The sequence below is a fragment of the Astatotilapia calliptera genome, chromosome 20, assembly GCF_900246225.1.
Source record: "Astatotilapia calliptera chromosome 20, fAstCal1.2, whole genome shotgun sequence".
NCBI classification, from domain to species: domain Eukaryota; kingdom Metazoa; phylum Chordata; class Actinopteri; order Cichliformes; family Cichlidae; genus Astatotilapia; species Astatotilapia calliptera.
Genome location: NC_039321.1, coordinates 12,127,756 through 12,154,724, shown reverse-complemented (window position 1 = coordinate 12,154,724; position 26,969 = coordinate 12,127,756). Strand labels below are relative to the sequence as shown.

The following is a 26,969-nucleotide window of genomic DNA, read 5'->3' as shown; positions in this document are numbered from 1 at the left end:
CCAAACAATAAACTTATTGGAAACTAAAGTGTGTTATTGTGTTCAAATGAAAAAATACATAGGAGTTACCGACTTTTAGAGCGTGGGTTTGGCCATCACAAGCAGGCAATTCAAAAAAATAAAATGCAACGTGTAAAAATCAACCCAAAAATGGAGAAAGACTGTAGACAGCTGTCAGATATGTAAACGATATAAGAACAAATAAACGATATCGAATTAGGAACAAGTAAAATAATGTAATTGTTATCTCACCGCCTAATCATCCAGAGTTATACATGACTCCAAAACTGCAAAAAAAAAAAAGTTGTCAAGGTGTCACGATCCTGGGTCTTATGACCCAGTGTTTTGAGTTTTAGTTCTTTTGATGTTTATAGTGTATGTTTAAGCTTATTAGGTTTCCTATGTTCATTTGCTTATTAGTTCCCCCTTGTGTTTTCAACCCCTGTGAAGTCTCCCTTGCCCTTCCTGTGTTTCATGTCTGTTTGTCTTATGTTGTCATGTCTGCGTCTCATTATATTTCCTGTTTTATTTTGAAGGGGTCCTGTGTTCCTATGTTCAATGTTTTTAGTTTTACTCTCTCCTTGTGATGTCATTATGTTCATGTGTGTCAGCTGTTTCTCCATGTGTTCCCATTATCCTCCTGTGTGTATTTAGTCCGTGTGCTTTCAGTCATTCTTTGTCAGGTTGTCTGCTCATCCATGTACAGCTCCCAGTTTAGTTTCACCAATGCCCTTTTGTTTGTACCTTTTTTGCTAGCCTCAATAAACGGCTAGTTGTTTGCTAAATCCACGCCACGTTCAGTTTTTGGTCTGCGTTTGAATCCTCTTTTGCAAACACATACAGTCTGCCCCAGCCAGACTGTGACACAAGGGTATTTGCTGAGACATTGTAAAGTTGTTTTGAGTAGTCACCAAAAAAGGAATAATAAAATGAAGTTGTTATTATTCTCAACTCAAAGAATACAATAATTCTTTATTTTCAGTAAAGAATTTTTAAATCATGTTAATTAAAAAGCCATGTAAACCATGCTTCTGTTTTGTATTTCAGCCCAAGGAATTGAACAAGAATTTTCTCCTTTTTCCTTAAAAGCGAGCAAACTGCGATAGATATGGAATGAGATTCTAAATTGTCTGACTTTAGATTTTTTTCGCATTTCCATGCAAACACTTTAATTTCTCAGAACTAACCGAGCACTACCACTGATAGAATGGCTGCAAGGCTTTTGAGGGTTCAATCTCAAAACCATAATAACCCCGTTCAGATAGTAAACTAGATAAACGTGTTGGTTTTTTCATCTATGCTCAGTTCGTGATAAAACATAAACTAGCGTACTGCCACAACACGGAATACTCATGCGTGGATCTGCCACAGGGTCCCTCTGTATGAGTAGGGCGAATAATTGAAGCTCACGGCCTTATCAATAAGCAGCCCCACGCGTGAGTACCGTCCCATCTGAAAATAAAAACAAATCCAGCATGCTGGCTCAATCTCCGCGAGCTACTTTCTCTCCCCACCAATCAGCGCGCCGCAGCTGCACGCTAAGCCACGCCTTCTGTTCTCTCGAGCTGGAACGTTTTGTTTATCGTGCCAAAGAAGTTGTTACAGCTTCGATGTGGCACGATTGTGTTCACTGTTAACACGCAGACTTTTTACATATCAAAGCACGCAGATAGAAGTAAGGACGTCGTAGCGTAGTGCAGGGTTAGAGTAATGACAAAGAAAGACGTCCAGCCTCCATGCTTACTTTTAACAAAAAAGAAGTTATGGATTCTAACGACGGTAGGAAGAGACGCAAGGTAAGCGGCTTTGTGCGGGGCTGCAGGCGGAGTGTGGCCGGAAAGATGAAACGAGAGATGAGCAAAGTCCTGCGCTCCATAGCGCTGGACGATAACAACCGTAAAGAGCTCGTGCAGGGGGAAGAGGACGACTACGACTGCTTCCCTATCAGTTTCCTCCGCAGTGACCTATTGGAGCCCCACTTAGTCGTGGCTCCCCGGTACAGCCTGCTACGAGAGGTCGGTCGTGGAAGCTACGGGGTGGTGTACGAGGCTGTAGCTCGGAAAACAGGGGCCAGGGTAGCGGTGAAGAGGCTGCAGTGTGACGCCCCGGAGAAAGTGGAGTTGGCGCTAGCCGAATTCTGGGCCTTGACGAGCTTGGAGAACCGACACCAGAATGTAGTCCAGCTGGAAGAGTGTGTCCTGCAGAGGAACGGTTTGGCCCAGAAGATGAGCCACGGAAACAAGAAATCCAAGCAGTATTTGCGGCTCGTGGAGACTTCACTCAAAGGTACACACGCTGCTGTTAGCCGTGCAGTATCACCAGTACAGTAATGAAAGTACAGGAGCTGCTGTTGGAGCTTGTGTCGTGGTGATTTTACCGGCCTAAGAAATGCAAACTTTACGGTGCACCGTGTTAAAGCCTCGATGTCTCATCTGAGATGTCTCATTCAAGATCTAAGCAGAATGAGAAACGACAAAAGGCCATATTTAAATACCGCTGAAGTTTGGTAGTTACTGATAGGCAGTGTTAGCAGTATTGTGAGCCTGGTTTATTATTTATTCTATTTGACACAATGAATTTTTACACTCCGTTACAAATAAGAGAATGCTGCTGAGTTCACCAAAGTGCTGTAGACATAAGTTAAAAGGTGCAGGTTTCATTCACTAAAGAGCATTTAAAGCCAACTTCGTTGCAGCCTGCCGTGACGTCACTCCACTACTACCTATAGAAGGCACAGAAAAGTACACGGTGCTGCCCTGCTCACGAGAGAACACAGTGTACTACTTACAGCCTGCCCTTGTTAACTGAAATGTGACATGTTAAATAGCAATATTACAGTGCACTGTCAATGGCAGAGTTGTTACATTTTTAACTTAATATGATCAGTGCAATTTTAACCTATTTATCATATCGTTTGTTTACATTCATCAGCCCAGAGATACATTTAGTGATGTTTAAATGTGTCTTCAACAAACTGAAATTTAACATCATCTAACATCTTAATGCTGATGTTAAAAGCTGGGTTCTGAACAGGCCCAGTTTACAGTCTTGTTTTCTTTTAATAGCTTGCCTGTTATGTAAGTGTCACCACTGAGGCTCTCTGAATAAAATATTAATATGAAATATTAATCCTAAGCTGGGATCTCTTGGATCCATCAAGCAATGACAAAGAACGCTTGTAGATTTGAAACATTGAGAAGGATTTGATTTGTATCTTTTTGGCCCATCAGCTTTTGTCGTGATCCACCTAACAAGTTTTTCAAATGCAGTCAGTGATCATGACACAAGCATGATAACTGAGTGCAGCCTTTGCTTAATGCCTGTGAAAATCTAGCAAATTCAATGTTATCATTGTGGACAGAAGTCTTTGAAGTGATGAGAAAGTAAATAACTCCCAGTGTCAATAGGAGCATGATTTGGTAATTTACCAGGACCTGTACAGAATGTCAGCTAATACTGGTGTATGGCAGCTACAGTATATTGATCATTTGGGCATTATGTAAACTGATAAGTCTTATCTGTCTATACTGTAACAATTCTTTAAGAACTAGAAATACAAGATTTTGTTCAAAGTAGTTTTCAAAAACCTCTGTACCCAGTTTGATCTGGCTTTAATAATGATTAGAAGTTTGAAACCTCAAGCACAGCTTTATTTTGAGTGGCGCAGCTAAATGTGTCAGCAGATTGTGATCTGTTGCATGCAATCACAAACCAGTGACAGTACTTTTCCCTCCCTTCCTCTTTAAACGGTCCCACAGTGTACCATAACAGTAGCTTTTACCAGAATCTTGCAGTTGACTTTTAAAATTTTCTTTCCTGGAGAAAGAAATGGCGTGACTTGTTTGAGTCAATGACGGATTTTTCTTCAATGCTGGTCACTGTCACGGCAGGGAGCACGACCGGGTTTAACTGCTCAGCAGCTGACTTCATTTCGGTGTTTGACAGTCTTCATCCCACTGTTCATATCTGCTCCCTTTGTTGTTGCAGGAGAACGTATCCTGGGCTACTCGGAGGAACCATGTTACCTTTGGTTTGTTATGGAGTTTTGTGACGGTGGGGACCTTAACCAGTACATTTTGTCCCGCCGGCCTGATCCCCAGACCAACAGGAACTTTATGCGCCAGCTGACCAGTGCTGTGGCTTTCCTGCACAGGAACAGTATCGTCCACCGCGACCTTAAACCAGACAACATTCTTATCTCACAGAAGTCTGGTTTTCCTATTCTTAAAGTGGCTGACTTTGGACTCAGTAAGGTTTGTGCTGGTCTGACCTCCAGAAACGGTGAAGAACATCCCATAGCAGGAGCAGGTGCCAGAGGGAGCATCCAGAACAGCTCGGTCAACATAAACAAATTCTGGTTGTCATCAGCCTGCGGCTCGGACTTCTACATGGCTCCTGAGGTGTGGGAGGGTCACTACACAGCCAAGGCTGACATCTTTGCTCTGGGCATCATCATCTGGGCAATGATCGAAAGGATTACTTTTATTGATGCAGAGTCCAAGCGTGAACTGCTGGGTACTTATGTTCGGCAAGGCTCGGAAATTGTCCCTGTTGGGGAGGCTTTGCTGGAGAACCCCAAGATGGTGCTCCATATTCCTCAGAAGGCCAGAAGCTCCATGTCTGAGGAGGAGAAGAAACTCCTCCACGAGATGCTTGCAGTAAACCCTCAGGACCGACCGGACGCCCTCCAGCTGGAGGTGCGGATGGACCAAGTCACATGTGCTGTTTGACAGACAGCACCTCCTATAACCTCTTATTTCCCTTACCACTCAAAGAAGGGACCTTTCAACTTCCCAGGTAAGATTCATGTCTTTATAAACCATGACCTCATCTGTCTGTTAGGAAAGGAAGCACATTAACAAAAAAATGTTGTAACAGAAGAACTGTAATGCCAAGATTAATTGTTGTTGTTATCATGTGGTTAAATTAAACTTAATTTGTTAATCAGAGTTCACCAGAGGCCTGGCAGAGGTTAACATTTACTTACCTAATACATGCTGTGGGAAAGAGACGGTAAAGTGCTTAAATCGTATAGAATAAAGAACTATGAGTCGATGATTACATGTGGTTGGGAATTTAAATTGCTGAGTGGTCAATAAGGCCAGAAATGCCAGTCCATTTCATACTGAAGGTGAGCTTACTTATATCTTGGTTGCTACAGTACACAATCCTTCAGTTAAGAAATGTCCATTTCTTAATGTCCATTAATGTGCCGCTCAGGTGCGTCTGCCTCCCCTGCAGACCACACCCCGTTACACACACTAACGTGGTAAAATACATATTTAGGCAGAATTTTGCAAATATCTATTTTTTATTTTTTAGCAGCATAGTGCTTTTTTCCTATTATTATTCTTTTTTTTAAAAAGTCAGGTCAAGGCTCCAAAAGCCCAAAGGCGATATAAGGGTGGCGGCTCACAACAGTTTTTGTTTGCGACATGGATCATTTTAGTTCAGCTGGGTGTCTTTCCTTTTGTTATATTTCTTTAAGAGTTCAAAATGTGTTAAATAAATAAAAAAAAGTCATTTTCTTTGTAGCACTTCATGGATTTCATAAGCAACACACCTTAGTTGTTCACACAAAGCATAAAGGTAAAAAACAATATATACAGTGTTATCTTCATTTTAGATGTCAAAGTATTTGCGGCTCCCAGTGTTTTCTTTACATTGAACCCGGGTCCAAATGGATCTTTGGGTCTTAAAGGTTGCTGACCCCCTGTCTTAGAAGATTGATCGAGTAGATTGTGGACCATTTCTGTGGGACGAAAGACAAATTAGGCAGCATCTGATTAAAAATAAAATAAAATAATGAATTCATAATTTTGTCTTTGACTTAGTTATTTGTCACAATGTATTTGGCAGTCTGCAGAGGGCAAACTATTTTTGTGCCACATAGAGCTGGGTGATATATCGAGTTTTTAAAAAATATCGATATTTTTATACGAGATATAAGATGTGACAATATCCTTTGTATCGATATAGTCTATGTTACGTTATAATTATACTTGTGGAGCCGCAAGTTTGCCTCTCTTTCGTCCACTTTTGTCTTTACGCAACGTTACTCGGCCTCTCCTCTCCTTCACTGAACACAACTCCCCCTCCTCCCCCATCGCTTCACCTGCAGGAAGCGACAAGATGGACACGGCAAATCTCCGTTAACGAGTTACTGCGCATCGCCCCGTGCGTGGGGCTGGACGGCGTCAACGTGTTAGCTAGCTAACCACGCTAACGAGCTAACCACGCTAACGCCATGCAGCCCAGAGGTGCTGCACGGACTAAAATCCTTTCATTTTTCTCAAAAGTTGACAGCGCGCCTTATGTATGAATTCTGGTTGTGCTTGATGGCCGCGAACCGATTTTATGTGGAACACGGCGCTCAGCAATCTGTCAAAAAATGTTTTAGTACGACTTTAGTAAGCTACGGAGCTGCACCGCTTGATGGATTGTCGGAGCATTACGGCTGAGCCTCGCGGAGTGATATGTACTGTGCTTCAACGTAATATTACCCTACTGTGTATAAGGACCATAAATGGCACCTGTTAAGAGACGTGGTTGCGAAGCGGATTACAAACTCCAGGCTGTCAGTCACGCAGTACAAGTTGGGAACAGAGCAGCTGTGAAATCTGTCTTTGTTATTGTGCTCAGCGTCTTTTAGTTTACATTTTGACTGCACAATTGTGAGCTTTTTGTTATGCACAAAAACAACATTGTTTTCTTTTATTTATGGAGCATTATTATTTAATAAATGCTCATAATTTATTTTTGAGTAAATTTTATGTACATCTGCTCTATGTTAATAAAAGTGCCTGTGTGACATCTGGGACACAGCTTTGACTAAGAACTCTCTTTTTGTTCTTACTTTATGGCTTTAAAAAATATATATCGAGATATATATCTTATATCGCCATCCAGCTAAAAAATATTGAGATATGAATTTTGGGTCATATCGCCCAGCCCTAGTGCCACATACATATAGAAAAGTTTCCCTGTCAGTATTGTTGATATCATTGCTTTGGTACAGCTTGCGTTTGTCATACGTAACATAAGGGTCACCAACATTTTTATCTGTGATGGAATTTTGTTTGACTCGCCATTAAATACGAATTGACGAATTTGGGGAAAAAAAGCACAGTGGGCTTGGGTACAGGCTTTTTGTTACTAACTATAACCCAAGAGCCAAGTTATAATTAATTATAATGACGCGTTTGAAAATGAATTAGAAAAGCAGTTATCTCTGTCCTCTGCTGATCTCTTGATCCATGGGAACCAAAGCCTCAGGTGACATCCTAGACCTGTCCCTTCACTTCACATACACCCAACTTCTGCTGACGTCTTGCCAGAGCTTCGCACGTCACTGCAGGATTAACTGAGGTAAAAATATCTCCGTATTCAAAATGAGGGATTCATTTTAAATGATCGTGTTTGACAAAACAAGTCTTGCTTAAAATGAACGAACAAATACAAAAGCGTTTATGGTAGGTGAGAGGAGGCGTGTCCATGTCCTCAGGGGAGAGGAGAGGGTGGTTCAGGAAGACTGCTGCGTGATCAGTACTGGGAACCAAACGGGGTACAACCCTGGCCTGAGGGCAAACAGCGTGTGTGTGTGTGTGTGTGTGGGAGAGGGGGGGCAGTGTGAGAGTGAATCAGAAAGCGTTGAATAAGCCTTCTGGATCTTTGGCATTTGTACAGTAAATGTGTTTTATGTGGTTTGTTTTCACACCTGACAGTTTTGGAAAACACTGACTTCAGTTTTTATCACCACAGAGACTGTTCAATAAACCTCTCGTGATACACAGCCTGGCTTATTTATGATCAGTGAAAACTTGGCCTGACCTTATGCTCAGTGTTGTTCTGAAGAGGGTGATATGTAAATCTCACTTTGGATTATTCTGAAAATGATTAAAAACCCCACAATGTTCCCTGCTTTAGCCCTAACTCGTACCACTTTACCCAGCTCTTTCATACTTGGTTATGTGCCTTTGTGATCAGTGTGCAGTGGGAAACACCAGGGCATCAAACAGATTTTAATATTAGACAAAGATAAGCCAACAACTAATGTCTACAAATGAACATAATTCAACAATAACAAAGAGACTGAGCAAAAATCGCAAAGCTGAAAACCACTGTAGACCAAAAAGAATGCAAAGGCTCATCTCACATTTCCAGATGTTTCTTAATAAAAAACATCTGGGTGAGCCACAAGATATTTGAAAATATTTTGTCGACTAATAAAACAAAGGTTGAACTTTCTAGAAAGTTTTCATCCCATTAAACCTGACATAAAAACGTACATAGCATTTCAAATAAAGAACACCAACAGTCAAACATGGTAGTAGCATGGTGCTCTCTACCAGAACATCCTGAAGGAGAATGTGCAGCCATCTGAAGCCCAGTTTTTGCAGCAGGGCGATGACACCTGAAGTCTACCTCAGAGTGACCCCCCCCCCCCCCCCCAAAATAAACCCCCTCAAAATATAGATTATAGTCAAAGTCCAGCATTAAAATCCTATTGAAATGCTTTGGGGTGACCTTAAACAGGCAGTTTATGTTAGAAAATCAGTGTGGTTGAATTTAAAAAATTCTGCAAAGAAAACTTGGCTAAAATTCCTCCAAAGTGAAAGACATTTATCGCAAAAACCTTGATTGAACTTCTGGTAGCCAAGGTTTGCACAACCAGCATTAGGTAGTTACTTTTTCATTTAGGCCAGGACCAGTTGCGTTGGATAAATCTACATCCTGGACCTAGATATAGAAGCAGAGGAATGGTCAAGGGTGCAGCTAGCATCCTGGTATCAGTAGCACAGTTGGATACGTTAAGCTGTGTTGTCAGGCTGCTGAAAGCTGATGCCTCTCGTTTTAGGGCCCACTGTGGTGGGGCTCCAATCCAAGTAGAAATCCTTGACTGTTAATTTTCAGGGGAACTGACTGGAGCATGAGAGTAGTGATGTAACTTCTGAACCCAGCACCAAGATAAGCCAGCTTTTCAGGAGACTTGCCTGATTTGAGGGGTGGTTTTGAAGAGGGGAGGAGTAGAGCCAACGAAGGAGCTTTTGCTGGTGGGTAATCTTCATTTATTGAAGCTTATAAAGTTGCAATTTTGACAAGATGGCAAGCGAGTGACTGGAGCAGAGAGAAGAAATGTGCAGAATGAATGTGACAGACCTGATTATTGTTTGGTAGTGCCAATGGCTGCCTAATGGTCCTGCAGCATGGCACGTGGTGTTTGGTGTTGTGCTGTAACCATCCAGACAGCCTAAAGTTTGTTAGCCTTAAGTATTGACTACAACGTTTAGGCAAAATTTTATGCAAGTTGTTTTTCTGGAAAAGGGATAAAAAGTTTAAACATTAAAATTCAATTTTAATCAGAAAATTGGCCTGAGATATTTCTACAAAGAGGTACAGAACAGTATCAAGCTTCCTAAGCTTGGTAATCCTTATCAGCCTTGTTTTTTTTCTAATCCTACAACCTGCTGATCCCTACTCAGTAGCTGAATCTTTGTGACAGTGTTTGTTGTTAGCAGTGTGGAGAGATGCTTAAACCTTAACTGGAAGACACTCATTCACTCACCCATTCAAATAACTGAATTCAGGTGTTCCAGTCACTTCCATCACCACAGGTGTGTAAAATCAAGCACGTTGGATTGTAGACTGCTTTTACAAACGTGTGAAAGAATGAATTGCTCCCAGAAGCTCAGTGAATCCTAGTGTGACACTGCGCCACCACCTGTGCAACAAATCCAGCTGTGAAATGTCTTTGCTCTTGAGAATTTCAGTCAACTGCTTGTTGTTATTATTACAAAGTAGAAGCAACTGGGAATGCCAGTGCCTCAGCCACAAAGTGATAAGCCACGTAAAATCACAGAGCGGGGTCAGGCGATGTTACGGTGCATAATACGCCGAGGTCGCCAACTTTCTGCAGTCAGTGTAGCTCAGGAAGTCAAGCAGCTCGTCTACTAATGCGAAGGTTTGACTGCTTCAGTTCGCATGTCAGATATTTGTGAATGGTAGATAGGAAGCACTTACTCATTGAAAAACGCATGTTTGAATGGGTGTGACTAAGTGGATGTACAAAGAGCTTTGAGTACTCATGTAGAGTAGTGCCATATAAGAACCAGTCCATTTATTCGCTGCAGACTTCCACACTTCAAGTGACCTTTATATTAACTGAAGAACAGTGCATAGAGAGCAGCTGCATCAAGCCTTACCAATGCACTGCAAAAGTGTTGGAGACTGTAGTTTAGTCTCACTGACTGCTTTGTTCTTCTTTGTTTGTTTTAATACGAAAGCTTACATGAAAAGGAACAGACTGTGTTTTTTCCTGTTTTGGAAGTGGATAACATCCATATTCCTGCCCTGTCGTGCACTGCAAACAGGACAGCATTGTAGCCTACCCACTGTAGATATATCAGGACAACATTGTAAAATTATGGATTATTTTATTCATAATATCAGGATAGAATAACTACTTTTGCGGCAGTGTGTGCATGAAAATGTCCTGGTGAGATTGTTTAGAATGAAAACCTTTTGTAGTGCATCAAATGGCTGTTCAGGCGATGCTCAGCGACCTAAATCATTCTCCTGTTTGTTTGAACTTGAACTCTCCACTTGCCTGGATTAAGCATTCAGCTCCACAGTACTGTTCGCTGTCACAGACCTCATTCTGTGACGTAAGGTCTCTCAGACCTGAAGATGCCACTGCATGTTAGCTTCCTGTCGCAGACTGGCCTCATTCTCTCGTGTCATGATTGGATAGCATGTTACGCAACAGGAACGGCTCACAGCATGGCTGTGGTTCAGTGGAAAACCCTGAGGGATTAGTGTTTGTAAGCACACAGAGAGAAGGGGAGGCTGTAGTTTTTGCTGCTTGTCCATATTTACTGGATATCAGGACATGTTTGACTGAGGGAGAAACCATCACACTCACCAATTTCAGACCAACGAGGAAAAGCACAATGTGTTGAATCTGTGGCTATCTTATGATCTCTCATCCAGTCAGCACGACGATGATGTCTTATTTTCTATTAATGAGATGTAGAAAGAATAAAAAGCTTGTGTGTGTGTGTGTGTGTGTGTGCGCGTGTGCGTGCGTGGGTACAGGTAAATGAGCTTTGCAATGTGAGCTCTGGAAAACTGAAAACTGCATGTGCCTGTATACAAGTCATTTGTACTGAGTGATGAGCACAGACTTGGAAAGTAACTGAGAGTAAACGAAAAACACAAAGTAAAATTACTGCTCAGCGTTTTCTTGCTGAATGAGTTCATCTGGATGCAGCAGTGTGGTAACTGGAGATCATAGAGGAGGAAAAAATGCTCTTGATGCGACTTAAATTTTCTCAACTTAACAACAATATTGTTACAACCACGTCGTGTTTGACGCACAACATGGTTGTAAATGAAGGTTGGGCGATTGGACGATATATCGATGATAGGCTGAGCGTTTCACTGATGGTTTTTACAAGAGATTTATTTATTTGCCCATGAGTAAATTTGCTAATAATGTTGGTCGAAGCTAACCGAAGCAGTCGATGGGAAAAATGATAGCGCTGAAGAGTGCGCCCAAACGTTTGTTTACTTAAACTCACAACAGAAAAAAAGAACGGCAGCAGCCTACGTTCAGAAATAAACAAAGATTTTATTGAAATAAAAACCCACAATGGTGTGGAGGGAAACAACGAGAAGCTTTCTTCTTTTTTCCACTCTAACCTTATCTGCTTACAGACCAAACAACAGATACAAAAAGTCAGTTAAAAATCAAAATATTTATCACCAATCGTCGGTTTTTGGACTGACGACTGTCGGTTGGAAAACTGTTACATATTCTCCAACCTTATAGTAAATACCTGGGAGGCTCACTTAGGCTGCCAGAAACTGGAAAGTCCAGGCTAACAAGCCACCAGCTCAGTCATGTGTGATAGGCAAATCACTCCTTGTGTGATTCAAATGAGCATTTTCTTATGTGTGCAGTGAGTCTTCTCATTTGTGATTACACTGACAGTTCAGAATACAGTCTGTTGGCTGTCAGATACAAGGAGAGATTCATGGCATTTTCCTTCTCTTTAAAAATGCTCCATCTTAGTACTTTGTTTTCAGTTCTGTTGTTACAGGTGGATAAAATCAAGCACGCTTACTTTTACAAGTTGAGAGGGCTGAGTAACAACAAAAACTGAACATCAGGAACTTTATGGCTGGACTGCTCCTGTGAGTGTAATGTGTAGGTGGCCCTTTGAATCTAAATTCAAAGGTTTAAGCCCTTTATATCTGGTTTTCTTTATGTGCAATTAATTACTTTCATTCTAATTCTGAGCATTGTGTGGCGTATGACATTTCAGAATACTATAAATCATCATTATAGGACAATTTAACAAATATAGATTATTAAATATTATTATAGTGCAGGCTTCTGTCTTACAACATGATCATCACGTTCTCCAGTTTCCCCTGAAGGTGAAGTAGAGCAGCTCGCCTGCTAAGTGGAAGGCTGGCGGTTCAGTGCCTGCATGCCAAACATCTGTGGGTATGAACCCCAAGTAACATTAGGTATAGAGAAAACATGCTTGTGTATATGAGGCGCTTTGCATGCATGTTTCCTTGTATAGAGAAATGTGGCGTATGCAGAGAATGATTCTGATTTACTAACATGCACAAGGCGGGTGTGTAAGAATGTTTCCACCCACGTGTCATTTGCGCTGTGGTCAGTAACATACAACATGGATACATGTGTTTTTGTGTTGTCTTCATAAAGGACATAGTTTGAAAGGTGGCATCGGATGGCCGGGGTGGAATATTTAGTGACATGAGTCAGCATTGATGTCCATGTGCGTTGTGCGTGACATCCCCTAATCCACCCCCACCCGCTCCTCTGCTGGACAATGAGATGAGAGTGCTGCTTTTGGTTGATGGCTTATGGGAGCTTTGGTCAGGAACATTTTGTCTTCTTGTGTGCAGCCGTGTGTCACTGCTATCCAGTCCAGAGCAGTGTAAGCTTCTGTACTGCACACACGTACGGTCCTTACTTTCAGGAATTCTTTTGATTTCATATGAGCTTTTTCAGCATGTTGTCCTTGCCACGGACACAAGAATGCTTATGTGCTATAAAGACAATGCGTTTGATGCTTTCACTCTTCATATGGCTTTTAGTACTCTAAAACAGAGAGGATGCTGATTGTGGACAGCAGCCTGAAGGCACAGTATGCCATGTTATGTACGGGCTCAGAAAGCGTGGGCTATTACAGGGCGGCTGAGAAATGCTGAGAAGCAGTCTTTACGAGAGTTTGGGAGAAAGCGTGATGAGCACACTGGTTTGTTCTTATGTAACATTGTTGTAAAAACAGGCTAGCTGAGTGGCTGCAGCGCTTGTAAATATTTCCTTTGGGTCCTCGGGGCTCTGAGGAAGAACTGCAAAAACCAGTTCTTACACAAGTGATCACAACGAAGCACCTCACCGTGTTCTGTGGTGTATTCAGAAGCAAAAAGACTAAAAGCTCAAGCCAACCCCTGCTTCTAGGCTTGGATGTCTATAATTTACGATAGGCAACCTTCCTGTACAGCCCAGCAAACCACCTTTTCTCACAGTGAATAACATAGAGCCACATCTCTTCCACTCTGCTGTCTCCATTCACAGCAGCTGTGTTGGATCTAATGGTGTGTAAGCTCTTTACATGATGTTAATCTGCTGACAGTCTGCATGCCATCAACCACAGACTCACAACTCTGTGGTGGCGCTGTCATGCTTTGTTCTCCTGCTTATTTCTCTTTGGTTAAATGTTGCCAACTGTGGCTAACTTCATTTTGACTTGTAAATAATAAATAGAAACCGTTTGATCAGCAGAAAGTGAGGATTTTGACCAACAGGAAGAGGGTTTGACATGGTTTGATATCTTTGGGTTTTGAACCTTTGTTGGAACAGAACTACACATATTTCACAATAAAATAACAAACAATGACTGTAATACCTGCTGTAAGGTGGCTGAGGAAGTAGAGTAGATCATCTGCCAATCAGAAGGTTGGAGTGTTCTTTTCCCAATACTTCATATGAAAAAAAGCTTTGGGTGATCAGTTAAAGTAGAGGAGTGCTCCATAAATACTAGTCCATTTACGATTTGTCATGTTGGGATTGCACACTGGAAATCATGTGCTTCTTTTTCAGTTTCATCCATAGCTGTTGTTTGTGTCCCCTCATTCTTTGTGTTGTGGCACAGTTCCTAACATTTGTCCTGACATTTAACAGGGTTGCAGCATTAAAGGTCAGATTAGCATCACTCACATCCTAAATATCTGCTCATGAGAGAACAACATATTTGTTGTGGTCAAATCATGGTTCAGTGGTTAAAACTCTCACAGCAGAAAGCTCCTGGTTTGAACGTTGGCCATTCTGTGTCAAGATTTCATCCAGATACGGCAGTTTCTTCCCACACCCCATAGATGACGACATTAATTTGAATATTCTATATTTGCCATAAATGAGATTTAGATAAGGTGTGCAGGATAAAGCAGTGTATGAATGTATGGTTAAATCTGGCTTGTAGTCTAAACTGCTTGGAGTGATAAGTAAGAGTAGAAAGTTGCTGTGTGTGTTTGCTGCCTCTGGCAGTCCTACCACTTCCTGTAAGATACTGGTCTCCACTGCTGCTTTTTAATGAGGCAGTCTGCCTTTGAGTTATAAAACAAGAGGAGGCAGCAGGCCGTAGTTCTGTCCAGGATATACTGAGCTTCCACCTGGCCTGTTTTCTTTATTACACTTGCTTATAAAGAACGTTAAACAGAATAATTACATGTTGAATTCAGTGAAAGTGGAGTTTCACATTTTTAACCTTTTTAGTTTAACGACGGCTAGTTTCAGGACGAGAAAACACGACTAACTAGACTTAAAGCGTTGATTTCTCTAATGGTAACACAATGTGCTGTTTAAAACTAGCGATGCTACCTTCATTTGACTTCCAGTGTGGATTAAACACACAGGGAAAACCTCTGTGCAGCACCTCATGCTCCAATCAGACAGCGAAGAAGAAAAAATACACTTAAAATGCTAAATATTATATGAAAACATATTTATACCAAAAAATGTTTACAGTATATTAAAATATGACAAATTAACATCTGAAAAATAAATGGCGACTGAAAGTGTTGCACATTGTGCCGGGCATTATGGATGCACATTGTTCTATGTTCCATTATGCTATTTTTACTCCCGTAGTTTTTGTGAAATATTTTCTTTCTCTATACAAAGTAAAATAATTTAGGCATCTTACATCTTAAACTTAGCACTGTGTGTTTGTACTTGTCTATTTTCCCCCATTTATACCCTTTGTATTACTACATTTATTGCTCATGTCAGACGTGTGCGTCCTGCTAAGCTGATCCACTTTTGTCCATAGCGTGTGCTGTGATGTTATGCAACATATGAAAAGAGGAACAAAGCGCTGCCAGCCTGAGCTGTTGCATGTCAGCCGGTGAGCTATTATTAGAGCAGTTCTGAACCAAACATGGACACATCCAACAGCAGGAAGTATGGCTGTGTGCGGCAGTGCTGTCATTTTTACTGCAGGTAGACACATACAAATGTGCACCATTCTACTTTTGCACCCAGTGACCTCAGTGCCTTTGCTATAGCATCCCTGTGCAGTGCACATTTCTTTTCGTTATAGTAGTTTGCAGAGCTCTTCAGACGAAACGCCTCTGTTATAGGGTTTGATTCAGAAGAGATCTAAATCATTTTGCATGCCACATATTACAGTGAGAGAAAATAGTTGATCTGCTGCTGAATTTGTAAGTTTGGTCAAGAAATGAATAGTCTCTATATTGATAGTTTCATTTTGATAGAGAGGGACAGAATATCAATCAAAAATCCAGAAAATCTATTTTGAAAGTTATGGATTGATTTGTACGTCATTGAGTAAAATCAGTAATTGATCCTCTATAAAGTAGCCAGAGTTCTGATTGGCTGTGTACCCATGCAATACACAGATTACAGATTGTCAGTCAGATACTCCTGATCTCAACACATACGTTGAGATCAGGAATGAACATTAGGGATAAGAGACCTGCACAATGCTGGAATGGGCTACAGACAATTAGCAAGATCTGTTGGTGCGAGTATTCAGAACTGGAAGAAATACACTGCTCAGAAACATTTTAATCAGATTCTAGCTTCAAGTCAATGAAATGTCTGAGATATTGATCTCATCAATTAGTTCAGTTGTATTTATATAGTGCAAAATCCCAGGAGGAGTCGTCTCAATGCGCTTTATATAGAAAGGTAAAGACCCTACAATAATAATAATAATAATAAAACATACCACCAAGGCAACAAAGGTGTGGTTAAAGAAAATTAATGTCATCGAGTGGCTTAGCCTCCCCCTCCCCCAGGAAATCTGTGGAGGGAGGTGATGCTTCAAGTTGTCGAGTGTAATCCAAGAAACCAAATAGTCTGGCTGACATTCTGTCTCTACTACTATAAAATTAGAGACTGTTCTTTGGAAGTAAGCAAAGTTACAAATTCAGACGAGTATCAAATAATTTTCCTCTAGTGGATTCATTATATTGGAATTATACTCAAAAGAAAACGAGTCTTACCTGGCGGGCTTGACTAAACTAGTTTGTGTTTTCTAATTTTTTTCCAACCTGTTCTGGCTGTGCGAATAAATATGCGAATAAACATGCAAGGCAAGGCAAGGCAAATTTATTTGTATAGCACAATTCAACAACAAGGTGATTCAAAGTGCTTTACAGAGACATTAGAAACAAAAACAAATAAAAAGCATGATTTAAAATTGATTAAAACAAGCAAACAAACAAACTAACTAAACACACACATTTCACACCTGTTCGCGCGATCTGAACCGTTTTCGTAAGGGGAGCTACCAGTCCTTCTGTGGACGAGCTACTTTCTATTTTAAATTCCCTGAATTTAAAATACTCTCTAGACCCAGTCTAGACCCAGCTGGGGAGCTACCCAGAGCTCTAAACCCACTTAACTAACAAACAAACAAACAAACAAACAAACAAACAAACAAACAAACAAACAAACAAACAAACAAACAAACAAACAGTATATAAAATCCAAACAAACAAACAAACAAACAGTATATAAAATCCAAACAAACAAACAGTATATAAAATCCAAACAAACAAACAGTATATAAAATCCAAACAAACAAACAGTATATAAAATCCAAACAAACAAACAGTATATAAAATCCAAACAAACAAACAGTATATAAAATCCAAACAAACAAAAAATCCAAACAAACAGTAGATAAAATCCAAACAAACAAACAAACAGTAGATAAAATCCAAACAAACAAACAAACAGTAGATAAAATACAAACAAACAAACAGTAGATAAAATCCAAACAAACAGTAGATAAAATACAAACAAACAAACAGTAGATAAAATCCAAACAAACAGTAGATAAAATCCAAACAAACAAACAAACAGATATAAAATCCAAACAAACAAACAAACAGTAGATAAAATCCAAACAAACAACAAACAGTATATAAAATCCAAACAAACAAACAGTATATAAAATCAAACAAACAAACAAACAAACAGTATATAAAATCCAAACAAACAGTAGATAAAATCCAAACAAACAGTAGATAAAATCCAAACAAACAGTAGATAAAATCCAAACAAACAAACAGTAGATAAAATCCAAACAAACAGTAGATAAAATCCAAACAAACAGTAGATAAAATCCAAACAAACAGTAGATAAAATCCAAACAAACAAACAAACAAACAGTATATAAAATCCAAACAAACAAACAAACAGTATATAAAATCCAAACAAACAAACAGTATATAAAATCCAAACAAACAAACAGTATATAAAATCCAAACAAACAGTAGATAAAATCCAAACAAACAGTAGATAAAATCCAAACAAACAGTAGATAAAATCCAAACAAACAAACAAACAGTATATAAAATCCAAACAAACAAACAAACAAACAGTATATAAAATCCAAACAAACAAACAGTATATAAAATCCAAACAAACAAACAGTATATAAAATCCAAACAAACAAACAAACAGTATATAAAATCCAAACAAACAGTATATAAAATCCAAACAAACAAACAAACAAACAGTATATAAAATCCAAACAAACAGTAGATAAAATCCAAACAAACAAACAGTATATAAAATCCAAACAAACAAACAGTATATAAAATCCAAACAAACAAACAGTATATAAATCCAAACAAACAGTAGATAAAATACAAACAAACAAACAAACAAACAGTAGATAAAATCCAAACAAACAGTAGATAAAATCCAAACAAACAGTAGATAAAATCCAAACAAACAGTAGATAAAATCCAAACAAACAGTAGATAAAATCCAAACAAACAGTAGATAAAATCCAAACAAACAAACAAACAGTAGATAAAATACAAACAAACAAACAGTAGATAAAATCCAAACAAACAGTAGATAAAATCCAAACAAACAGTAGATAAAATCCAAACAAACAAACAAACAAACAGTAGATAAAATCCAAACAAACAGTAGATAAAATCCAAACAAACAGTAGATAAAATCCAAACAAACAGTAGATAAAATCCAAACAAACAGTAGATAAAATCCAAACAAACAGTAGATAAAATCCAAACAAACAGTAGATAAAATCCAAACAAACAGTAGATAAAATCCAAACAAACAAACAAACAGTAGATAAAATCCAAACAAACAGTAGATAAAATCCAAACAAACAGTAGATAAAATCCAAACAAACAAACAAACAGTAGATAAAATCCAAACAAACAAACAAACAGTATATAAAATCCAAACAAACAAACAAACAGTATATAAAATCCAAACAAACAAACAAACAAACAGTATATAAAATACAACCAAACAAACAAACAGTATATAAAATACAAACAAACAAACAAACAGTATATAAAATCCAAACAAACAAACAGTATATAAAATCCAAACAAACAAACAGTATATAAAATCCAAACAAACAAACAGTATATAAAAAACCAAACAAACAAACAGTATATAAAATCCAAACAAACAGTAGATAAAATCCAAACAAACAAACAAACAAACAGTAGATAAAATCCAAACAAACAGTAGATAAAATCCAAACAAACAGTAGATAAAATAGATAAAATCCAAACAAACAGTAGATAAAATCCAAACAAACAGTAGATAAAATACAAACAAACAAACAGTAGATAAAATCCAAACAAACAGTAGATAAAATCCAAACAAACAAACAAACAAACAAACAGTAGATAAAATCCAAACAAACAGTAGATAAAATCCAAACAAACAGTAGATAAAATCCAAACAAACAGTAGATAAAATCCAAACAAACAGTAGATAAAATCCAAACAAACAAACAAACAGTAGATAAAATCAGTAGTTAATGTAAGTTTTTAAATTTAAGCTTAAAAGTGTGGATTTGGTGCTTTATTCAAATGCAGCTGAGAATAGGTGAGTCTTCAACCTGGATTTAAATAAACTGAGTGTTTCAGCTGATCTGAGGCTTTCTGGGAGTTTGTTCCAGATATAAGGAGCATAAAAGCTGAATGCAGCTTCTCCGTGTCTGGTTCTGACTCTGGGAACTGATAAAAGACCGGATCCAGATGACCTGAGGGATCTGGAAGGTTCATACTGGGTCAGGAGGTCTCTGATGTATTTTGGCCCTAAACCATTCAGAGCTTTATAGGCCAGCATCAGAACTTTAAAGTCTATCCTCTGACGGAATAAACATGCGAATAAACATGCGAATGTTTCAATCTTGTGACCTTTATTGTACATTGTGGAAAAGAAGATCTGGTGATTTCAATAGGTTTGCAGATGTTTAACTTAAACTCACGTGATAGTTCACTCCGCTGTACTTTTTAGATTACAAAGTGATGTTGTATATTTCTGCTGATGACTTAATCAGTATAATTGTCACGATTTGCACTGGCAGACTGTGTGGAGGGAGAAAGAGGACCCAAATGCAGACACTTGGAACGAAACTATAATTTAACAAAAGGCAAGCAGTCTATTTGTGGCGGGGAAAGGTACAAAACAAAAAGGCAGATGCACACTGAGGCGAAACTAACTAGAACTAAGCTGGGAGAAACTAAACACAACAAAGAACAAAACCTTGAATATGATTAAAAACCTGAGCATGGAAAAACACGGAGGTGTGGACATGATGAGAACTCAGCAGACAACCTGACAACGAATGAATGAAAACGCAGACCAAATGCACACAGGAGATCAGGGGATGTGAAACTAAACACAATGAACATGGGACACCAGACCTCTTCAAAATAAAACGGGAAACGTAATGAGATGCAGACATGAAACACATGAAGGGTGAGGGAGACTTAAACACCGAGGAATCTAAGAAACGATGAACTATAACAGGACAACATTGGTAATACAGAAATGAACTTAGATAATCTAATGAACGTAAACATAAACATCAAAATATATTACATCTCAAACCACTGGGTCCAGTGACCCATTATGGTGACAGTATTATTACTTTTGCTACTGATTTGTTCTTTCTGAAATGACTTTTGCTCCTTTATGCTGACCTGCTAATTCTTTGTCCCTACATCTGTGTCCTACACAGGTATCGACTCCAGTGGAAAAACGGACCCTGACAAGCTGAATTGTGAGGAATCTTCAATCATAATTTAAGCACAGAGTCACAGACTGCTCACTCCAAAACAGTCTGGACCAGTCTGCAAGTCAAACCACAATGACGCACTTCCAACTCCACGTAGTTCCAACACAGTCACTGTGGTGCTTTGGACTGGGGACGAATGGAGCACATAGTTTCTCTGAGAGCGACCTGGGCATGAAACTGTGCGTCTGTTTTGTAGTGGTGGACTTTTGTTCCCATCCTTCCCAGTATAGGCCTGTTCTTCCTTAATTGTGTAAGGTCTGTGACTGTGGCACAGGTTACTGTTTGTCATTGCACTCTACTGTACCAGTATTCAATCATTGTACTAATGATAGCAGTAGCTGTAAACGGTTGACATTCACCTCCCAGTGCAACCTTGTGCCTTAACAATGATGTACACCAAGTGCACTTTGATTTCTAAAACTATTTTGTGGGTCGCTTTTGAAAGTTCACACCAAGAAGGAAATTTACTGGAACCACTTTCATCTCATGTAAGCTGAGCAACTGAGTCTTCTGCTTTCAGTGGGGTTTGACACAATATTCCAGGCTGCATTAATATCATATGGGAAAGTGCCCCCCTCTGTCCAAACACTGAAGCACAATCATGAAACTGAAGCTGAGACATTGATTTAAACCAATGACAGGTGAAGTGATTAATGTTGATTACATTGAGGTCAGTTCTACAGCACAGTGAGTAGCACTGTTCCCAACGTCTGGTTTCATGGAGGCCCTCTCAAAACCAACGGGGCCCGAGGCATCCCAACATGCTAATGCCAGACACAACAGGACACCCCCAGAGTTTCTTCCTGTCAGTGTCCTGACAGGTCGGAGGTGTTTCGGGGTCGTGATCAGTGTCGCACTGGAGAAACACTGTGCGCATATGATCAGTTCTGTGCTCTAAAGGAAAAGTAGCAGGCCTGTATCAGCTCCACACAACCCTTCAGCTGGGAGTTCACACTATCCTATTGGCCGTTTGTTCCTGATTAATCCAAAGAGCACCTGATGGAAAAGCGCATCTATGTGGTAACGTGTAGTCATCCATGTTGAAAAGATACTGAGGATGGTTCTGTATTCTTTTGAATGGTGCAGCGTGAATCATGTGTATCGGGTCATATCTAAGCAGCACTGACCTGTTTATGGCAGAAGGACCTCTGATTAGCATCTGGAGACCATTCCCCAAACCAGCCACTGAAGTGTGTTAGACTCTTTGCAGTGTTGAGTGATGCTGTGGTTGGACAGACGCTTGTGGTTGGCTGATCGGAGCCCCTGTAACTCCTGGGAAACTTCTGGGATTTTTGACTTGACTTGTGAAAACTGGTCACTCCAGAAAATGAATAAAGCCATGGGGCTTGAAGGAAAAGAGCAAAATACAACACAGCAACTTTAGAAGGAGAGCGCAGTGTTAGATAGCTCTTCTAGCCTTCACTCCAGCATAGACCCGAGGAGCTCCTTTGGCTTTCACATTGCTGTATTACATGGTAGTATAATACAGTAGATTTTGAGGTGTTTTGTGATGTACCTCTACCTCATTCTCTGCACTCTGAAACCTCTTTCTTAGCTTTACTGTCTCTGTAGCAACCTTATCTTAGTCTGTGATACAAGACGCACTTTGAGTGGGATAGATTTTTACCTCAGACTCAATGACTTATTTTAATTCAACCTCTCACTGATATTTTTTTTTCTTTTTTTGCTTAGTGACAACGAATCCCATTGTAACATCTACATCTGCAGGGTCTTCTGTCATAGATACTGTATAACAGAGCAATAAATATGTTGTCTTTAGTCAACAATGACAGATCCAGCTCAGAATAGTTTTAATGGCAGTTTGTGAAACAGACATAAATTTTAATTGGTTATGGTCATGGACATGAAGATGTGTGGGTAAGAAATAAATTAAACAAATGGTGACAGAAAGTCACAAGTCTACATACACAAACACATAGATTGGATTGCTTAAAGTATTTCCATAAGAACAGTGTTTGAAGGCGGATTCGCCTGCAGAAACATTGAAACCTGGCCAAGCAGTGCGAGTCAGTGTTGTTGTGGGACCTCACAAACATGTTTGTAATGTTTACACACTTTTAAACTCGTTGTGAAGCATACTGAGATGTGCACCCATACTAATTCCTTGGATCCATTTCTGAGCCGTTTGTGGTGAATGCTAACACAACTTGAATGTGTTATTAAATTTGTGGTGAGTTTAAACGTTTGGAGTTTTGCTAATAGGCTAGCGTAACATAGACGGTCTTCCTTTTAAATTTTTGGGTTGTTGAATCTCTCCTGCTGCTCAGGAGTTTTGGTCACATTCATTTTTCTATAAGCACTAAAGACGAGGTTGATACCAAACTGTTATTCCTAAAGGCTTTACACACCTGCCCTGCTGCCACTTTCTGTACGAGTTAGCTCGTTTAGTTCTCTCGAGACTCGTAACGATTCCACTTTAAAACACTTTACTATGCAAAATGGTTCTGCCACAATGTGAGCACCACACAGAGCCACACCGTTCACAAGCTGTTGTAAGATCTTGAATTCCTCTAGTGCTGATTTCCAGTGGGTGCAGAAATGTTTCTTTGACATGTTGTTACATAAATACTGTTTTTGTAACTAAAGCTGACAGGAGCCATTAGAGAACCAAGAAAGCATTGTTTTTCTGTAACTATGTAACTATTCTCGGAATAAATGGTTAAAACTGTAAATGTCTGCATCATGTGTGTTACGTGTGAACTTTATTTTGTTTACAAAGTCACATCATAGCTGTCTTCCTTATTGGATGAAAATCAGATTCTTTAACAAATGTAATATAATGTTGGGATTAGGGAAATAAGTTTAAAAAAGCATTTTAATTATGGTTGGGGGCAGAAAACTTTCAGAGTGAAAATAAATGTGAGTCAGTACAATGAAGTCATGGATGCAAGCATGCAGTCTGCATTTCCTCAGCTGAACCGTTTGACACTCAGGACAATTTTGTCAAACCACCGGAAAAAAAACAACTTTATATATTCACTAGTAATTTAATATCTACAGTGGGGCAAAAAAGTATTTAGTCAGCCACTGATTGTGCAAGTTCCCCCACTTAAAATGTTGACAGAGGTCAGTAATTTGCACCAGAGGTACACTTCAACTGTGAGAGACAGAATGTGGAAAAAAAAATCCATGAATCCACATGGTAGGATTTGTAAAGAATTTATTCGTAAATTAGGGTGGAAAATAAGTATTTGGTCACCTCAAACAAGGAAAATCTGGCTCTCACAGACCTGTAACTGTCATGATCCTGGGTCCTTTTGACCCAGCATTTGTTTTCTCTTCGATTTTGGTTCTGTTCTTCCTCTGTTTAGTGTTTACTCTGTTCTGCCCGTGTGTTCCTGTATCTAGTCCGCGTTTCTTAGTTTGTGTCCCTTCATGTGCAAGTTCCTGTTTTATTGTGAAGGTCTGCGTCTTATGTGAGTGTTTTCAGTTGCCTCCCTAGTCTCGTTATGTTAATCACTCCCAGCTGTGTTTTCCACCTGTGTGTAATCTCCCTGTGTTCTCTGAGTGGTTGTATTTTCTGTCTTAGTAATTGCTGGTTCGTCTGTGTTGTTTCCCCTCGGTCTCCCTGCGTCTTCCCGTATGTATTTCCCCGGACCTCCCTGCATCCTCATTTCTGGTTTGTGTTATTAGTTCTACCCAGTTTAGGTTTTCCTGTTTCATGGTACCCACACCATTGCTGTTTGTATTTTCGGTTGTCAAATAAACACTCACCTGTTTCAGTTCAGTTTCCAGTAGCTCCAGTGCCGCCTGTAGCGCAGGCCCCAGTAGCTCCAGTGCCGCCTGTAGCGCAGGCCCCAGTATCACCGGTTTCACTCATTCACTCCATGCAGGGAGAAAGTCTAATTTCACCTCAAGGTGCTTTTCATGGTTCAGCCGCCATTGGCACAGTTTGCCGCTCCAGGGCTTCCCCAGAGGCTAGGTCTCAGTCCCCGGCTGATTCTGGACCCCTGAAGTTTATGCCGCCACCTGAGAACTGCACCATGTCAGCGTTGCCTGGGCAGAGCCAGTGCTCAGTGCATCGCCAGTTGCCTTCATGTTTGCCAGAGGAATCCATGCCTGCTGGCTTTGTGATGGCTTCTGCTGGAGGGTCCGAGGGACCGCTCCGGCCTTTGTCTCGTGTCTCCGCTGGAGGGTCCGAGGGACCGCTCCGGCCTTTGTCTCCTGTTTCAGCTGGAGGGCCCGAGGAGCCCGTCCAGCCTCCTGCTTCGTCAGCTGGAGGGCCCGAGGAGCCCGTCCAGCCAGCAACAGCTGCAGCCTCATCGCCAGCTGCAGCCTCATCGCCTGCTGCAGCCTCATCATCATCATCGCCTGCTGCAGCCTCATCATCATCATCGCCTGCTGCAGCCTCATCATCATCGCCTGTTGCAGCATCAGCATCATCATCAGCCTCGTCTGGATCAGCCTCGGAGCCTTCAGCATCATCATCAGCCTCGTCTGGTCCAGCCTCGGAGCCTTCAGCATCATCATCAGCCTCGTCTGGTCCAGCCTCATCAGAGTCTTCAGCCTCGCCTGGTCCAGCCTCATCAGTCTTCAGCCTCGCCTGGTCCAGCTTCATCCGAGTTTTCTTCCTCGCCTGGTCCAGCTTCATCCGAGTCTTCATCCTCGCTTGGTCCAGCCTCTGCAGCCTCGCCTGGTCCGGATCGCCATCGCCTGAGTGGCCGCCGTTGCCTTCCGCACGGCCGGCCCCCCGAACTGTGTCCACGTCGCCGCCGTTGCCTTCCGCACGGCCGGCCCTCCGAACTGTGTCCACGTCGCCGCCGTTGCCTTCCGCACGGCCGGCCCTCCGAACTGTGTCCACGTTGCCGCCGTTGCCGTCCGCACGGTCGGCCCCCTGGCCGGCCCCCTGAGCTCTTCTGTTTTGGACTCCTGTGCTGTCGGCCCCCTGGCCGGCCCCCTGAACTCTTCTGTTTTGGACTCTGTTTTTTCCTGTGTTGTGGTGTGCTTCGTTTCTTTTGGTTTTGGGCTCGTTTTTTTGTTTTTGTCTTTTGGCCTTCTGGTGCTCCGGTTTTGTTTTGCTTCGGGCCCTCCTTCCTGGGCCCCCGCCGCCCGCCCTGGTCGGGTTGTTTTCTGTTTTTTCTGGCTTTTGTTTCTTGTTGGGCTGTCTGGAGCCAGCCTTTGAGAGGGGGGTACTGTCATGATCCTGGGTCCTTTTGACCCAGCATTTGTGTTTTCTCTTCGATTTTGGTTCTGTTCTTCCTCTGTTTAGTGTTTACTCTGTTCCGCCCGTGTGTTCCTGTATCTAGTCCGCGTTTCTTAGTTTGTGTCCCTTCATGTGCAAGTTCCTGTTTTATTGTGAAGGTCTGCGTCTTATGTGAGTGTTTTCAGTTGCCTCCCTAGTCTCGTTATGTTAATCACTCCCAGCTGTGTTTTCCACCTGTGTGTAATCTCCCTGTGTTCTCTGAGTGTATTTAGGTTGTATTTTCTGTCTTAGTAATTGCTGGTTCGTCTGTGTTGTTTCCCCTCGGTCTCCCTGCATCTTCCCGTATGTATTTCCCCGGACCTCCCTGCATCCTCGTTTCTGGTTTGTGTTATTAGTTCTACCCAGTTTAGGTTTTCCTGTTTCATGGTACCCACACCATTGCTGTTTGTATTTTCGGTTGTCAAATAAACACTCACCTGCACCAGAGCTGCCGCATTTTGGGTCCTATTTCATATTCCACACGGCTTGCCCCGGCAAACCGTGACAGTAACGTCTTCTGTAAGAAGCTTTTCTGTCCCCCACTCGTTACCTGTATGAATGGCACCTGTTTGAACTCATCATCTGTATAAAAGACACCTGTCCACAGCCTCAAACAATCAGACTCCAAACGCCGCCATGGCCAAGACCAAAGAGCTTTCGAAGGACACCAGGAAAAGTATTGTAGACCTGCACCAGACTGGGAAGAGTGAATCTACAATAGGCAAGCAGCTTGGTGTGAAAAAAATCAACTGTGGGAGCAATCATCAGAAAATGGAAGACATACAAGACCACTGATAATCTCCCTCGATCTGGGGCTCCACGCAAGATCTCATCCCGTGGGGTCAAAATGATCATGAGAACGGTGAGCAAAGATCCCAGAACCACACGGGGGGACCTGGTGAATGACCTGCAGAGAGCTGGGACCAAAGTAACAAAGGTCACCATCAGTAACACACTACAACGGCAGGGAATCAAATCCCGCAGTGCCAGACGTGTTCCGCTGCTGAAGCCAGTGCATGTCCAGGCCCGTCTGAAGTTTGCCAGAGAGCACATGGATGATACAGCAGAGGATTGGGAGAATGTCATGTGGTCAGATGAAACCAAAGTAGAACTTT

At 41.0% G+C, this 26,969-nt stretch overlaps 1 protein-coding gene across 1 annotated transcript; it reads left to right on the top strand.

Moving 5' to 3' along the window:
* Positions 1–1,428: 1,428 nt before the first annotated feature.
* LOC113013282 (serine/threonine-protein kinase 35-like) lies at positions 1,429–23,352 on the top strand. The gene is made up of 3 exons (XM_026154073.1): positions 1,429–2,286; positions 3,988–4,797; positions 20,595–23,352. The coding sequence occupies exons 1-2, from the start codon at positions 1,737–1,739 to the stop codon at positions 4,728–4,730; spliced, it is 1,293 nt and encodes a 430-aa protein (XP_026009858.1). The 5' UTR covers positions 1,429–1,736; the 3' UTR covers positions 4,731–4,797; positions 20,595–23,352.
* The last annotated feature ends 3,617 nt before the right edge of the window (positions 23,353–26,969 follow it).

Excerpts from the sequence above, each read along its gene's own strand:
- LOC113013282 (XM_026154073.1), top strand. The coding sequence starts at position 1,737 with ATGCTTACTTTTAACAAAAAAGAAGTTATGGATTCTAACGACGGTAGG. Across the intron at positions 2,287-3,987 it reads CGTGGAGACTTCACTCAAAG|GAGAACGTATCCTGGGCTAC; the intron begins GTACACACGCTG and ends TTGTTGTTGCAG.